Source organism: Camelina sativa, chromosome 4 (genome assembly GCF_000633955.1).
Source record: "Camelina sativa cultivar DH55 chromosome 4, Cs, whole genome shotgun sequence".
NCBI lineage: Eukaryota > Viridiplantae > Streptophyta > Magnoliopsida > Brassicales > Brassicaceae > Camelina > Camelina sativa.
The window spans coordinates 10,666,559-10,681,007 of record NC_025688.1 but is presented as its reverse complement, the minus strand read 5'-3'; the positions used below and the strand labels follow the sequence as shown (position 1 = coordinate 10,681,007).

The 14,449-nt window shown below is 43.2% G+C and overlaps 1 protein-coding gene and 1 pseudogene across 2 annotated transcripts; both read right to left on the bottom strand.

The window, feature by feature from the left end:
• Nucleotides 1-1,925, bottom strand: part of LOC104780219 — a 6,889-nt pseudogene extending 4,964 nt beyond the window's left edge.
• LOC104780217 (probable polygalacturonase) lies at nt 4,007-7,742 on the bottom strand. 2 transcript variants are annotated; one of them, XR_766666.2, is made up of 6 exons: nt 7,121-7,742; nt 6,438-6,558; nt 5,672-5,920; nt 5,165-5,318; nt 4,493-5,084; nt 4,007-4,205 (listed from the first exon to the last, which is right to left on the bottom strand). XR_766666.2 is itself a non-coding variant. In XM_010504719.2 (5 exons), exons 1-5 carry the CDS (start codon nt 7,541-7,543, stop codon nt 4,559-4,561), a joined length of 1,473 nt encoding a protein of 490 aa, XP_010503021.1. In that variant the 5' UTR covers nt 7,544-7,742; the 3' UTR covers nt 4,274-4,558. The 2 variants fall into 2 exon arrangements, 1 of the variants encoding a protein (XP_010503021.1); XM_010504719.2 differs by lacking the exon at nt 4,007-4,205 and having other exon boundaries at nt 4,274-5,084.

Here is a 14,449-nt window from a genome sequence, read left to right as displayed (position 1 = left end):
AAAAAAAAAAAAAGGCTTACCTGCTCGAGAATGAATTGAATCAGAGCCTCGATTTTCAAACCTCTACGAACAATTCCTTGGACTGTCGGGAAGCGTGGATCATCCCAGCCATCAACCAATTTACTCTGGACAAACCAGAGAAGCTTACGCTTACTGAGAAGTGTAAAAACCAGATTTAACCGGCTGAATTCATAAAGCTGAACCTGTCGCATTCCCATGTCCTCCAGAACTTTAAAGTACTGAGCGTTCCGGTCATGATACTCACTAGACCGAAGGGCATGCGTTATACCTTCAAGGGAATCGACAAAAGGGCAAGCAAAGTCATATGTTGGATATATTTTATACTTATCCCCGATACGGTGGTGAGACATAGGATTGCATCGATAATAAACCGGGTCGCGCATGGCTTTGTTGGGATCTTGCATGTTGAATTTCCCGCGAACGCAGCATTGTAAGCCTCTCTCACTTCCCTTAATCATTTCCTTCCACAGCTTCAAATTCTCATCGACGCTATGATTCCTGCATTTCGAATCAATCCCATCCATCCTCTCTTTCTGCATCTGCTCCCTCGGTGTGTCGTCAACATATGCCTTGCCCTCACGCATAAGTTTTTCCGCCATTTCCATCAGTTCAGGAAAGTAGTCTGAAGTGTATGTCACTTTCTCATACTTGATCCCCAAGGTCCCAATATCTTTCACGAGATTATCCACAAACTCACTGCTTTCTTTAGCAGGGTTAGTATCATCAAAACGCACAATGACTTCTCCTTGGTAACGCTCAGCAAAATACTTGTTCAGCCTTGGCATGTCCAATGTGAAGGTAACCACTTGGCTCCGGAGCAAACCGAAGTCGAACATTTCCAATCTCTGCTTCTGGCAAGTCTACTTCAGGTTTGCCTTTATCCTGTGCATCTGCTTTCGTAGTAGCCTGTTGTTGGCTGTCTTTAGAAGACTTTGGTGCAGCCACAGGCTTCCCTGACCCCTTCTTCTTCACATATGTTTCTAAAACCTTATTAAGCATCTCGCTGTACTCGTCTAAAATCGAATTGAACCATCTAACCAAACTCTGATACTTTTTCGATTTCCTCAAACTTTCCCATCTTTGGCCAGTTCCTATCAAAACGTTTCAACTAAATCAGACAGAGAAACTCAAAACAAAGATAAATGAAATTTTATAATTTGTTACCTGCAAGAGCTGACCAAATAGCAACATCAGCAATGGAAAGAGAATGGGCAACAAGAAACGTGCGACCCTCAAGATACTTATCAACACGACCACAGGCATTCTCAAACTCTGAACCAGAGGAGAAGACAGAAGCGTAATCCACCCACTCATCAATCTGATTAATCAATCACACACAAGAAAGGATTTAAAGCCAATTTACACTAGAAGATGATTATTGATATATTAGATGACTTCCATGAATCGAGAGACCTGGGAAGAATCAAAAGCATCGTGGCCATAGAAATCAGGAAGCTTGTTAGCTGTTCGACCAACAAATCGAAGAAGAACAGTGGTTCCACTCAATTTCCTCCTAAAAATCAAAGAATTCGAAGAACTCTCAGCGAAAGAAAAAAAAATAAAAATAAAATAAAATCAGACAGTGAAAAAGGAAAAAGTACCCGTCGGAGAAGACAAAAGAAGCGACGGTGGCTGCGGAGAAATCAACAGTTACAGGAGAGGCTGAGAGAGAGAGAGCAACGATGACTGAAAGTGGTGGACTTTCCGGTGGGAACGAAAGCTTCATCCGATCCATATTTGGATCCAAGACTTGTGCAAATGGTTCAGGGGTTGAGAGTGTTGGAAATTGATCCTTTGCTTAATTTAAAAGTTGCAAAAGAGAAAGCAAGAAGAAGAGTGAGGGGAAGAGGTTGAAGAACCAAGGGTTTTTGCTAGCCCTAGGGCTTCGGAATTTTCGGTATGTTCGGAAGGGTTTATTCGGTTTTCAGGGTTATTCGGATTTTTCAAATTGGTTCCGAAATAATCCGATTAAAGATTTTGGTCGGTTTAAATGGTTCTCGGATAATTCGGGTCGGTTTGCTGCCTAAAATTCTTATCCGAATAAAACCGAAATACAATGTAATTCGGTTTTTCTAAACCGAAATAGCCAAAAAAAAATGAGACTTTGCTCATCAATGTACCATTACAGACCATATTTGCCATGATATACATCAGAAAGTATGAACCAAATGAAGCCTCAAGAACAGTTTAGAATTGAGACAATACCATCACACTGTTCAAAAGAGAGAGAGAGGGTATTGAATGAATACAATAAGGCTGTTGGCTGTTGGTCTTGGTCGCATGCTCCTTATCCTAGTCAAAATGTACTAATGAGGTATGAGGAGCTTCCATTTCCGCCAATAGTTAAGTTAAAGCTGCTAATCCACATCAAAAAGGACAAAAGAGCAGCCTATGATTACCTGTAAACATTGAAAACAAAGAAGCCTTAGAACTTATAATCGGTTTGTTCCAACAGTCAATAAATTATTAAGTAACAAACAAGAACACATAAATTGAAATACTCAACGTATATAAAGAATTTCATTGAGTCTGTGCATTCTGTGAATCTACACAATGAAAACAAACAAGTGTGAGAACTTATAAGTAATATGGTATGAAGAAATGTATATAAAAAGAAATGTTATACTTACCAAGGGATTCAAAGAATGCAACATCCTCCATCATTTGGGTTATGTTTGCAACTTCATCATCTGATTCTTTTAGCATTAGAGAAGTTTAAACAAATTTACCATCAATAAAAGTCTACTCAATTCAATCGACTAACAGCATCTCTAGGTTGTGGTTAATTTCAGCTTAAAACTTCAAAACTAAAAACAACAGTAGTACATTTAACAACCTAGAAGAAGAAATCAAGAAACTAGAACAAAATTTGGAAAATAAATCGATTTGGAAAAATTTAGGGTTAGGGTTTTTTTGTTGTAAATCAGAGATTAACGAGATTAGGGTACTACAAATAAACATAAACCCAAGGATTTCAAACCATTTCGATTATAACAACAGAGATTGAAAGGAATGAGAAGTTACCTTTTCGATTTGGGGATTAGGGTTCACCAAATCTAAAGAACCAACGCCTATATACTTGTTAGAAGACGAAGAAGAGTAACATAAGAAGAGATTAAGAGAAGGAGGGAAGAAATGATGAAGAAGAGTGAGTGAGTCGGACTTTGGTGTTCACGGCGAAAGAATCGCCGTCGCAGTCGCACACAAGGGTTTCAGAGAGTGATTAATGTTAGGGTTAATGAGATTACGAGAAAACTAAGCTTTTATACCTCGGTTTACAAAACTGATCGGAAATCAGATTCCGAACCGAATTTACCCGAAACCGAATTCCCAATTTTATTCAATCCGATCGGTTTACTCATTGTTGTTCTCTCGGACCCGAATTCCGAATGTTTCGGTTTACTGGGTTCAGTCCGAACAAACCGAACCGAAGACCCTTTGGGGTAGTTTTTGCATTAAGAGAGAAGAGGAGTCGTTGTAGAAAAAGAAGACAAGGGTCGTAGAACTAGAACGGATTTAAATTTCTATAGCCCCTTTTGCTCCAATTCCATTCTAAAAAACCCCTACTTATTCTCACTATCTCATCTTTAATGATAGGACGAAACTACCCCTCTAACAATTTTTGAATTAAAATTGAACATTCTAATTGTACTAGATATTCCCAGTTGCACCTAGTTGTACCTATTTGTACTCAGTTGTACTCCGCATAAAAGGATTCGAATTCTGGGCGCGCGCTTGTGCGCATGAAGCTCGCAACCACTGAGCTACTGTGTTTTTCGTTGAACACTTACTGGTTTAATTATATTTAATTTAAAATAGCCAAAAACAACCTTCATTAAAGATAATATTATCTTTTTACAAAATAAGTTTAGTCCAACTAGAACACATCAAGTAAAAAATGTGAAAGACAAAAAGGCCTCTAGGCCTTTTTCGTAAGGCCCCATAGCTAGATGGGCTCATTTTGTGTGTAATTTTGGTAAGTAAAAAACAGGACTATGTAAAGTGTTGTGTTGGTGGTGTAATATTACACTTTTAACAGATAGATGAGAGAAACAAGAGAATGAATGGAATTGGCGGCGAAGAACTGATAAAAAGAACGTAACTTTTGTGTCTCATCAGGTCTTGAATAATAACACCAAAAATGCGGATTTCAAAGCTCCATTTGCCAAACGGTTTTAGAGTTCCTGCCAAACGGGTCAGGTCATCGAAAAAACTTTTGACAAACGGTCAAAAACAAAAGCAATATCTCAGCTTCCCACCATAGCAATATACTCGAATTTCACTATTCCCATTTTATGTGTATAACAACAAAGCTAGAGAGAGAAGAACCCACTAGATACATAAGATTATCAATGCAAAAAATTCTTCTTTGTGAGAGCAAATAAAATTTAAAAATTCTTCTTTGTGAGAGCAAATAAAATTTAATCTGATTGTGACCGTGATGACCTGCTTCGATCGGTTTCCAAATTACCTCTGTATATGTACAAACTCCAATGAAACAAATTTGCTGCAGAGGCCAAACCCATTTCCGTTTTGCTCAGATCTCGTAGTCTATATCTGTTGCATTCTGGGAATCAGATTGCTTCACCAACCGTTCCTGCTCATCATACCGATCAAGGTTCTCACATGGAGCCGGGAAAATTGTGCCAATCACACGCCCCTCCACGTATGCACACTGGAATATGTGTTTTTTCTTGTACGTTATACCCACTGACATGTCCCTGAAGGTTACATTTTTAACCGGAATCTCTTTACTACCTTGGATACGTACTGGTACACGTACTCCCTGCCCGTAAATCCCGGTGTAGTTTATGTTCTCGAGTACTGGGAAGGCTTGGGGATTGAATCCACCATCTGGGTGCTCGTTGTAGTCCGTTTTAATGACAATGCCAACTCTCAATTCATCCAATGTGACATTCCGGAATGTTATATCCCGGACATACCCACCTCGTCCTGGTGCGGTTTTAATCCTAACTCCACGCCGGGAGCTCCAAATCAGAATGTTCTCGACAGTGATATTCGAGACACCACCAGACATCTCACTTCCTATAGATATACCCGCGCTGTTTGTTTTGCACAGATGCTTTAGGTACAAGTCAATTATTAGATCAAAATTTGATTGGGGAAAGCAATACTCTCTTACCTAACCATGGAGCGGATGATGAGATTACGGATGAGTATGTTCTTTGATGGTCGTCCGTAGGTAGTTCCATACTGGTCCCAGCCACTCTTTATTGCAATTCCGTCATCCCCAACACTGATGTAAGAGTTCTCTATTAACATGTCCTCACACGAATCTGATGCACACAAGCAGATATTGTTAGTCTATTGAAACCAAGTAGTGCACCAGAAAGCCCAAGGGTCACACTCTGATCTATATCAGTAAGATTATGTGTAAGGTACCAGATGCTTATTAGCAACACTCATATACAACCAAAGACCTGTGTCTCTCTTCAGCATGTGAAATTTCTCAAATTTACATAATTAGTTGCGCTAATTTAGAGGCCTAGTGTTATCACTACTAGTCAAATTCATCTTCCCATCTTGTATGTTTCTGTTTCGTTATTATCGGTACCACATGCGATCAGAAATTCAATCCCTTATTAATTATCTGAGTTGCATCGTCCAACGCAAAGTGGAAATTACTTACCAGGATCAATACCATCAGTGTTTGGGGCTTCAAACACGGGTGCCAAAATGGTCATATTTGTGATGGTGACATTTTTGCAGTCATATGGGTGAAGTGTCCAAAATGGAGAATCACGCAAAGTGATGTTGGCGAAAACAATGTCACTTGACCACATTATCTGTACCAGTGGTCCTCTCGTGTGGTTAAGCAGCTTTTGGCGATACTTCTTCCACCACGTTTGCCCCTGCCCGTTGATGCTACCGTTATTCCCTGTTTCCATCATTAATTAGCTATACCAATCATACAGTTCACAGAATAAACTTCCAGGCTTCGTAAGACTGTTAGCCACATAAGTTGAGTAAATATGTGTCAACTGAAAGAAGGCTTTGATTATCTAACACATGAAAACTTAGTCAATTCTTGTCCCAAAACTACTACACTTATAGCTCTCTCTAGTCCAGTCCAGTCCAGCTAAGAGAGACATAACAACTTTCAACCAGCTTATAGATTTATCCTCTTTAGATTTTGCTTCTGCCTGGAAGTTCTTAATCTCAACTCAACCAGAGCTTAAACAGTAGATTTGTGGTCGGCCATCTAAATACGGGGAAAGCCCTCATTTCAGCCACTGCCTAAAAAGCTTAACGAAGATAGTGCAAGCACATTTTAAACAAATCACTGAATTAATAAAAATTACATGCATCCACAGGAAGAGTCACATATGAAACTCAGTTATTACGAGAGAAAACAGTCCCCACAAGCAAAATTTAGAAATCATCAATTGACCGACCTGTGATAACGACATCTCTAAGATTCTGTCCATGAATGAAACTTCCATAACGAGGTCCAGGATGCTCCCTTCCATAGCCATATGAAGGTAAAGGAGGAAGCAAAGGCCAATACTTTTCATCCTAAATATGTTTAACAAGAAAACCAATGTTAATATATATATATATAAAAAGAGAAAACAAAAACCGCCTCAACTAAAAAGCTTCTTGGAATCTATAAGACCAACTCAATAGTGAAGCAAATCAATGAAAATAGCACGCAATAACATTGTTGACTCTAAGTTGAACAAGAACAACGGAAACAAGCAACCTCAAGCTACTCTCTCTCTCTCTCTCTCTCTCTCTCTCTCTCTCTCTCTCTCTCTCTCTCTCTCTCTCTCTCTCTCTCTCTACCTCTCTACTAACCTTGCAACTTGAGGGCCCAACCAAAATCAACAGTAATAAACCATTCCAAAAACGAGAAAGATCCAAACAAAGGTAGAATTTGTCTCATTGTTGAAGTCACAAAACAAAAAACAAAAAAACTAATCTTTCCATAAACCCCATTCAGGCAGGTTAATAAAAAAGAACCACATCTTTGCCTGCAACAACTGAACCAATGATTTAGAAAAGATCTCTTCATATATAATCCCTAAAAACTCATCACAGATCACATATAAAAATGAGAAAGCAGAGCAAAACAAACCTGGAGAGCAAGAATCTCAGCGTCATGATGAAGGAAAAGCGTCATGTAACTAGTGAGATTAAACGGCGCAGTGAGCCACCTACCAGGAGGAACATTAAGCTGTCCACCTCCTTTCTTGGAAAGCTTCGAGATCTTATAAACAGCTCTCTCAAAGGCCTCAGTGTTGATTGTGACACCATCACCAACCGCACCGAAGTCCGTCAAATTGAAAGCTACAGGTCTGAGCTTGGAAAATCCCCCGGCGGCGGCGGCGGCGGTTGAAGACCACCGGAAAAAGGAGAAACCAGTCCCGACGTTGTAGAGATTGGTCGAAACGCCGCCGAATTGCCAGATGAATAAGGAAGCGAAAGTTGCGATCCAGAAAACAGTGACGAGAGACTTGTGGGAAGAGAGGAAACGTCTCGGTAAGGGATCTACCATCATGGCTTTTGAGATTCAGAAGAACATTTGGGAGGATGTTTAAATTAAGAGATTGGGTGAGATGTTACGAGTCAGGATTTGTTTGTGTGTTGCGAGATTTGAGTGAATCTTAAGGGAACGAACGAATACACAGACTTTGTGTGTTTGTTCAACTTGAAACTAACGTCTTAGAGAAAGCGATTGAGTGAGAGAACTGTGTAACAAACATATCTTCTCTGATTTACTATAGATACAGGAAACAAACAATTTTTTTTTTTTTCCTCGCACTCCGGACCGGAAAACAACAAACACTCAACCGGAAAAATATTTTTTGTTAAATTGAATTCAAACCCAACCCAAACCTATTTATAAACCGTTTAGTTTATTATAAAGAAATTTTCACAAAATACACCCAACAAAACATTTTCGACTTAATAAAAGGAAAATTTCCCAAAAAAAAAAACCTCATGTTGTGGTGCAAATATCTTCAGATAGCGTGAATGGCGGGAATGGTTCAGAAGGACAAGGTCCGAGACAGGAAGAGCCAAGTCATAACAACGGGTACCTTTGGACTGAGTCAAATAGTACTCATGCGACGATAGACCCAAATAATTGGAGTTTTGATGGGTTGTTAGACAATTACGAGGAGGAGGTGGACTAATCTATTGAGTCTGATCCGTCCGAATGTTTGGAGGAGGATGAGAAAAAGGAGAATGGGAATGGTTGGGACGATCAGTCAGAATCCACGGAGTTCGAAGTACCGAGCCAGATCCAAATCACTATAGATGGACGTGGCATGACCGTGATCATACCGAACGAGGTGCTAGAAGGGGAAAGAGAGGAGACCAGGAATCAAGTCCTGAACATGGAGGATTCGGATGATGAGGAACATGTTGGAGTCAAGACCAACGATGGAGTCAAAACCAACGATGGAGCCGAGATCAATGTTGGAGGTGGAACCAATGTTAGAGCGGAGGAAGCTGAGGGTGATGGGGAACCTAGTTCGAGTGATAGTGATCAGGAGGAGTACTTGGAGATCCAAGATATTCTATCGAGCGATGAGGAGGGGATGCCGACTCTCATTGTGGAAATTAAAAGGAGACCAAGGGAGGCGTCTAGAGAAGAACGCCAACCTGAGCCAGTACCAGCACCGGTACCAGTACCAGACCAGGAGGAATCAGTGGTTAACCAAGTATCAAGGGTAAGCCGAGTTCGTGATGGACCAGACCAGGGTGAGGATGCGCGAGAGAATGAGAATCAAAGAAACGAAGCAAGGAGAATGGGCAAATGGGATATGATGTTACTCGAACTTCAATTAAACAATGAGGCATTACTAAGTTGGTTGAGGGAGGCAGACACTGAACCAGAGAACGAGAACGAGAACGTACGTATGGCCGAGACAGAACCGGAAAGTGATCCTGTGCATATGGCCGAAGCTGAAACAGAAAATGACCCTATGCCGATGGCTGAGACTGAACCAAGAGAGGACCCATAACAGGAGGAGGAAAATGAGAACATGGATGGTGGTACCAGAGAAGTCGGGGGTGAACCCAAAGTGGATCAAGAGATACCCACCAGAAGTGACCCAAGTGAAGGCTGTCTAAACATGGCCACTAACGAATCAAGGTATGACCAAGAAGTAGTACCAGACCAAGAATTGGGAGGTGAACAAGTAGAGGGAGTATACCAAGAACTAAAGGACTACATGATGAAGTTAGTTGAGAAGCTAGTCGAGGAGGGAAGGTTGAGGAAGGAGATTGTCCGACTAGAACACGAACAAGGGAGTGAGAAGCGTTTAAAGAACTTAAACAAAATCATGGAACCAATGAGACGCGAGGGCGACCATTGAGGGGAATTTCGAGAACTCGAGCATAGGCCAGGAAGCGAGTGACCTATCCTTCTCGAGTTCACTTGAGGAACACGACATATTGTGTGGCGTGCGGAGAAAACGAACATCAAATTCGTAACTGCTAGAGGGAATTGCTTTGTACTCTAGGACCGCAGGATGTTATCGTGTGTTGGGAGTATCGAGCGTATGGGCATCAAGGACACAACTGTCCAACCCAAACTGCGAGACTGGAAGAGAGTGGACCAAGCGAAAGTGAAGGTGCGGAGCCTGTGTCCTCGACCTTTGTGATTCCACCCGCTGAACCAAGTACCGACCAGCTGCCTGAGCAGTGTGAGTGTAACTGTAGGATGTGTAAGTTCCTAAGAGAACCCTAGGCACCTGTTAGCCTTTTATGTAGGGTTATTTGTAGATCTTTGGAAGAAGGTTGGAACTTAATTGGTTTGTAATATTTTATCTAGGTCTTTGCGACTAGATTTTGAACCCGGATAGCAAGCAAGTAGAACCCTTAATTCTTTTTGGTATATGATATTAAAGGGAGGTTGTGCTAAGTCTTTAGCCAAATTGTGTGTTGTGTGTTTGATTGCTAATCTTTTGTGTGATTGCTTGTGTGTAGTTGCTTGCTAATCCCATATTTGTGTGAATACATGTGTGATGGTTTAGATTGCATATAGGTTGCATAACTAACCATACGTTTGAGTTTGTGTTTGAATTTGTAACATCCGCGAACCGAATCCCGGTTTAGGCATTGCATCGGTTGATGCATTATGTGCATCGGTCGATGCAAAGTTGTTTTCTGCGGACGAGTTTATGTGAAACGCTGCGTTTTAGGCAAAAGAAAAGGGGAAAAACCCTTAAGTCGTTTCTTTTGTCTCATTAGTTGTTTTGGCCGCTTTTGAGAGAGAGAAAAGAGAGAAAGAGTGTTCTTGGTGTTCTTGGAGATTTCCTGGAGATTTGAGGCTGTTCCTGTAGAGATCTGTAGCTGGGATCGTTGTAGGAGCTTCCTAGGAGCGTTGTTTTGCTTGTTTGAGATTCAGATTCGTCTTGGCAAAGGTAAGTGCATGACCATGGCTTATCTAAACTGGAGATATCTCTGATTTGTTCGTTATGTGTTGTTAGGCTTGTTAGATTTTTGTTTGGGACGTTGGGAAGCTTTCTTGTGGCTTGGGATCGAGTTTTGTGGTTGTAGGAACAAAGATCCGGCGAGAAGCTTCGGGGGAAAACGATGCTCGGCATTGCATCGGTCGATGCACTTTGTGCGTCGGTCGATGCAAATGCGAGGACGGTGCGTAAATTCTAGGGTTTTCGTGCAATGTCGAGCATGCGTCGGTTGATGCAATGGGAGCATCGGTCGATGCAATTTAGCCTTGCATCGGTCGATGCAGATCTTGCGTCGGTCGACGCAACCTCCAACTGATGTCGGTCGATGCATGTTGGTATCGGTCGATGCTGAGTCCTGGTTTGTTATTGTTGATTGTTGATTGTTTATTGATGGTTAGAGATGTCTCTATTGCTTGTGTGTATAGCCCAGTAGATGGGAGGATTGTCTTACTGAGTGTTTATAAATACTCATGCATTGCAATTTGTGTTTATGATGTAGGTAAAAGCAAAGTGTGATCGTGGAATCAAGGCAATGAAGAGGAGGATGTTCTATTGGTTCGCTTGGTTGTCTTGCTTATGTTAGGTTGCTAGAGTTGAGTCCTAGAATGTTGTTTAGGATTGCTGGTTCTCTGGTTTATGTTGTTTGGATCATTAGTTTATGATTTGGAATTAATATTGGTTATTGCATTATGATTGGATTATTAATTGGTTATTGGTATCTGTGTTCCGTTGTTGGTTGTGTTTGTGGATAGGTGGCTAGTGGGTATGGGACCACTAGCTGTAGTGAATTTATTATTATTATTTATTATTTATTATTTTAAAAAAAAACGGGTGAGGTCGTTTCAGTTTGGTATCAGAGCCCTTACGGTTCTAGGTTTGGGTTCACTAGGTTTCTGTTGTTGATGTTGGGATTGCATGTCTTGATCGATTATGTGAGTTAATCAATTGTGTGTGGCATGCAGTCCTAGAACATCATCTTCGAGCCTAAAGTGTGATTCCACAGTGAGTTTTTGATTTATTTGTGTTATGTTAATTGGGTGCTTAGCCTTCTGTTCTCGGTAGTGCAAATGGCTAGAGAGGGTGCTGTTGCTGGTCGTGGACGCGGACGTGGTCGTGGTAGGGGCAGAGTCCCATCAGTTAGTGAGACTGCAGACCTGAGTGTGACAGTAGAGGGTGTCGGCGAGTTGCAGGGTGTCCAAGGGGATTCCGTGAGTGTCGCTGGAGGGGGCGGTGTTGATGCTCCAGTAGCCGGTGATGTTAGGACCCCAAGTGCGGGTGTCCCAATGGGTGGAGTCCCGGATGTCGACCTTGCGGGTTTGCTGGCACAGTTGATAGCGCGGTTGCCGCTAGTGGCACCGACTCAGGCTCAGGTAGTGCCACCAGTGGTGGCAGAGGAGCGACAGCCAGTGGCTGCGGATGTGGGGGTCCATTCTCGTTATATCAGCATGTTGACAGAGATGGGTTGTATTTGTACCGAGCGGTTTCCGGGAGGTACAGATCCTACCGCTGCGGAGGCGTGGAGGACAAGTGTGGAACGTAACTTCCATAGTCTGAGATGTCCTAAGGAGTATTGGGTGGACATTGGGGTTCACCATTTGACTGGTGATGCTCACTTGTGGTGGAGTATTGTGGCAGCCAGGAGAGTGCAGAGGGAGATGACTTGGGCTGACTTCATCTTTGAGTTGAACCGCAAGTATTTCCCTAGAGAGGCACTGGATAGGTTGGAGGTACAGTTCCTTCAGCTAGCTCAGGGAACTCGGTCAGTGCGGGAGCTTGACTTGGAGTTCAGTCGACTTCTGAGGTATGGGGGTCGGGATATGAAGTCTGAGAAGACTCAGATTAGGAGGTTTTGAGGGCCCTACGTGATGACTTGAGGGTTCACTGTAGAGGACGGAGTTACGCTACGCGTGCGGAGCTGGTTGACACTGCAGCAGGGATTGAGGAGGATATTCGGGCACAGTCAGTGGCGGCTAGCCCAGCAGTCCAACCTAGCAAGGCACAACATGAGGCAGGTTCTAGCAAGGGCGGCAAGCCTGCGCAGGGAACCAAGAGGAGATGGGAGGCTACGCAGAGGCCGGGTGGTCCGAGTTGCTTCGGGTGTGGAGGCAAGGATCACAAGATTGCTAGCTGTCCCAAGAGGAGTGCTCAGACGGCAGCAGATCGTGTGTGCTATCATTGCAGGGAGCCAGGGCACATCAGGCCCTATTGTCCCAAGTTGCAGTCGGTAGCAGTGGCAGCGTTGCAGCAGTTGCAGCCTGGAGGGCAGCAGGTGGCACGGATTGAGCAGGTGCCACGGGTTTACACGACTGTAGAGACTGGTGGAACCAGTGCCGGGGTGATCACAAGTATAATTTCTGGTACTTTGTTTTTGTGAATTCTTAGTAAGTTCAGATTTTATGTTGTCCTGTGATATAGTGTTAGGTTCTCAACATATGAGGTTTGTGTAGGGACCTTGTTGGTGGGAGGGTTTAAGTCCCACGTTATGTTTGATTCTGGAGCTTCTCATAGCTTCATTACCACCGGAGTGTGCAGAGAGTGCGGGTATCATGGGAGATACCGGAGAGTGTACGGGAGTTGTCAGAGTTGTTAGAGGCAAGTTTCTGAGGGTTATTGGTAGAGCGAGGGGTATCGATATTCAGATCGCGGGAGAGTCTTGGCCTGCGGATTTGCTTATCAGCCCAGTGGAGTTTGAGTGCTCAGGAGGGAAGTTGGTTTATCAGGGGATTAGACCGACTTCGGGGAGTCTTGTGATCTCGGCCATTCAGGCTGGGAAGATGATTGAGAAGGGCCGTGAGGCTTATTTGGTTACTATATCTATGCCAGAGTCAGTAGGGAAGTCTACCGTTAGCGGTATTCCGGTTGTGGAGGAGTTTGAGGATGTGTTCCAGTCATTGCAGGGATTACCACCTTCACGGTCTGATCCTTTTACGATTGAACTGGAACCAGGGACGACACCGTTATCCAAGGCTCCTTTGCAAGGCTGAAGGAGATGTTGACTACTGCTCCGGTGTTGGCTTTGCCTGAGCAGGGGGAACCCTATGTGGTTTATACAGATGCATCCAGAGTTGGTTTGGGGTGTGTGTTGATGCAGCATGGGAAGGTGATTGCCTATGCTTCGCGGCAATTGCGGAAGCATGAGGACAACTATCCTACTCATGACTTGGAGATGGGTGCTGTAGTTTTTGCCCTGAAGATTTGAAGATCTTATCTTTATGGTGCAAAGGTACATGTGTTTACAGATCATAAGAGCTTGAAGTATATATTCACTCAGCCCGAGCTGAACTTGAGGCAGAGGCGGTGGATGGAGCTGGTGGCGGATTATGATCTGGAGATAGCCTACCATCCTGGTAAGGCTAACTTGGTTGTAGATGCTTTGAGTCGGAAGCGGGCGGCTTCGGCTCAGGAGTAGGATATGGATTCTCTGGTAGGAGAGATTAGTGCGTTGAGCTTGTGTGCGGTTTCTCAAGAGCCGTTGGGATTGGTTGCAGCTGATAGAGCAGATCTGTTGAGCAGAGTGCGGTTGGCTCAGGAGAAGGATTTGGGGCTGGTGAATGCCTCAAAGGATGTTGATTCAGAGTATCAGGTTTCGGCTAATGGTACTATTCTGGTGCATGGGCGGATCTGTGTGCCTAAGTATGAGGAGTTGAGGCAGGAGATTCTAAGAGAGGTTCATGCGAGCATGTTCTCTATTCATCCAGGAGCGACTAAGATGTACCGTGATCTCAAGAGGTATTATCACTGGGTCGGGATGAAGAAGGACGTGGCGAGTTGGGTTGCGAAGTGCGATGTGTGTCAGCTAGTGAAGGCTGAGCATCAGGTACCAGGTGGTTTGCTGAAGAGTCTTCCCATTCCAGATTGGAAGTGGGATATGATTACTACGGACTTCGTGGTTGGTTTGCCAGTGTCCAGGACGTTTGATGCTATTTGGGTCATTGTGGACCGGTTGACTAAGTCGGCACATTTTCTGGCCATTAAGAAGACTG

What these genes read in the sequence shown, in the direction of transcription:
- LOC104780217 (XM_010504719.2), bottom strand. Translation starts at nt 7,543, where the DNA reads ATGATGGTAGATCCCTTACCGAGACGTTTCCTCTCTTCCCACAAGTCT. An exon ending in TAGAGATGTCGTTATCACAG is followed by an intron (nt 5,921 to 6,437) that starts GTCGGTCAATTG and finishes TGATGGAAACAG; the next exon opens with GGAATAACGGTAGCATCAAC. An exon ending in CACTGATGGTATTGATCCTG is followed by an intron (nt 5,319 to 5,671) that starts GTAAGTAATTTC and finishes TGTGTGCATCAG; the next exon opens with ATTCGTGTGAGGACATGTTA.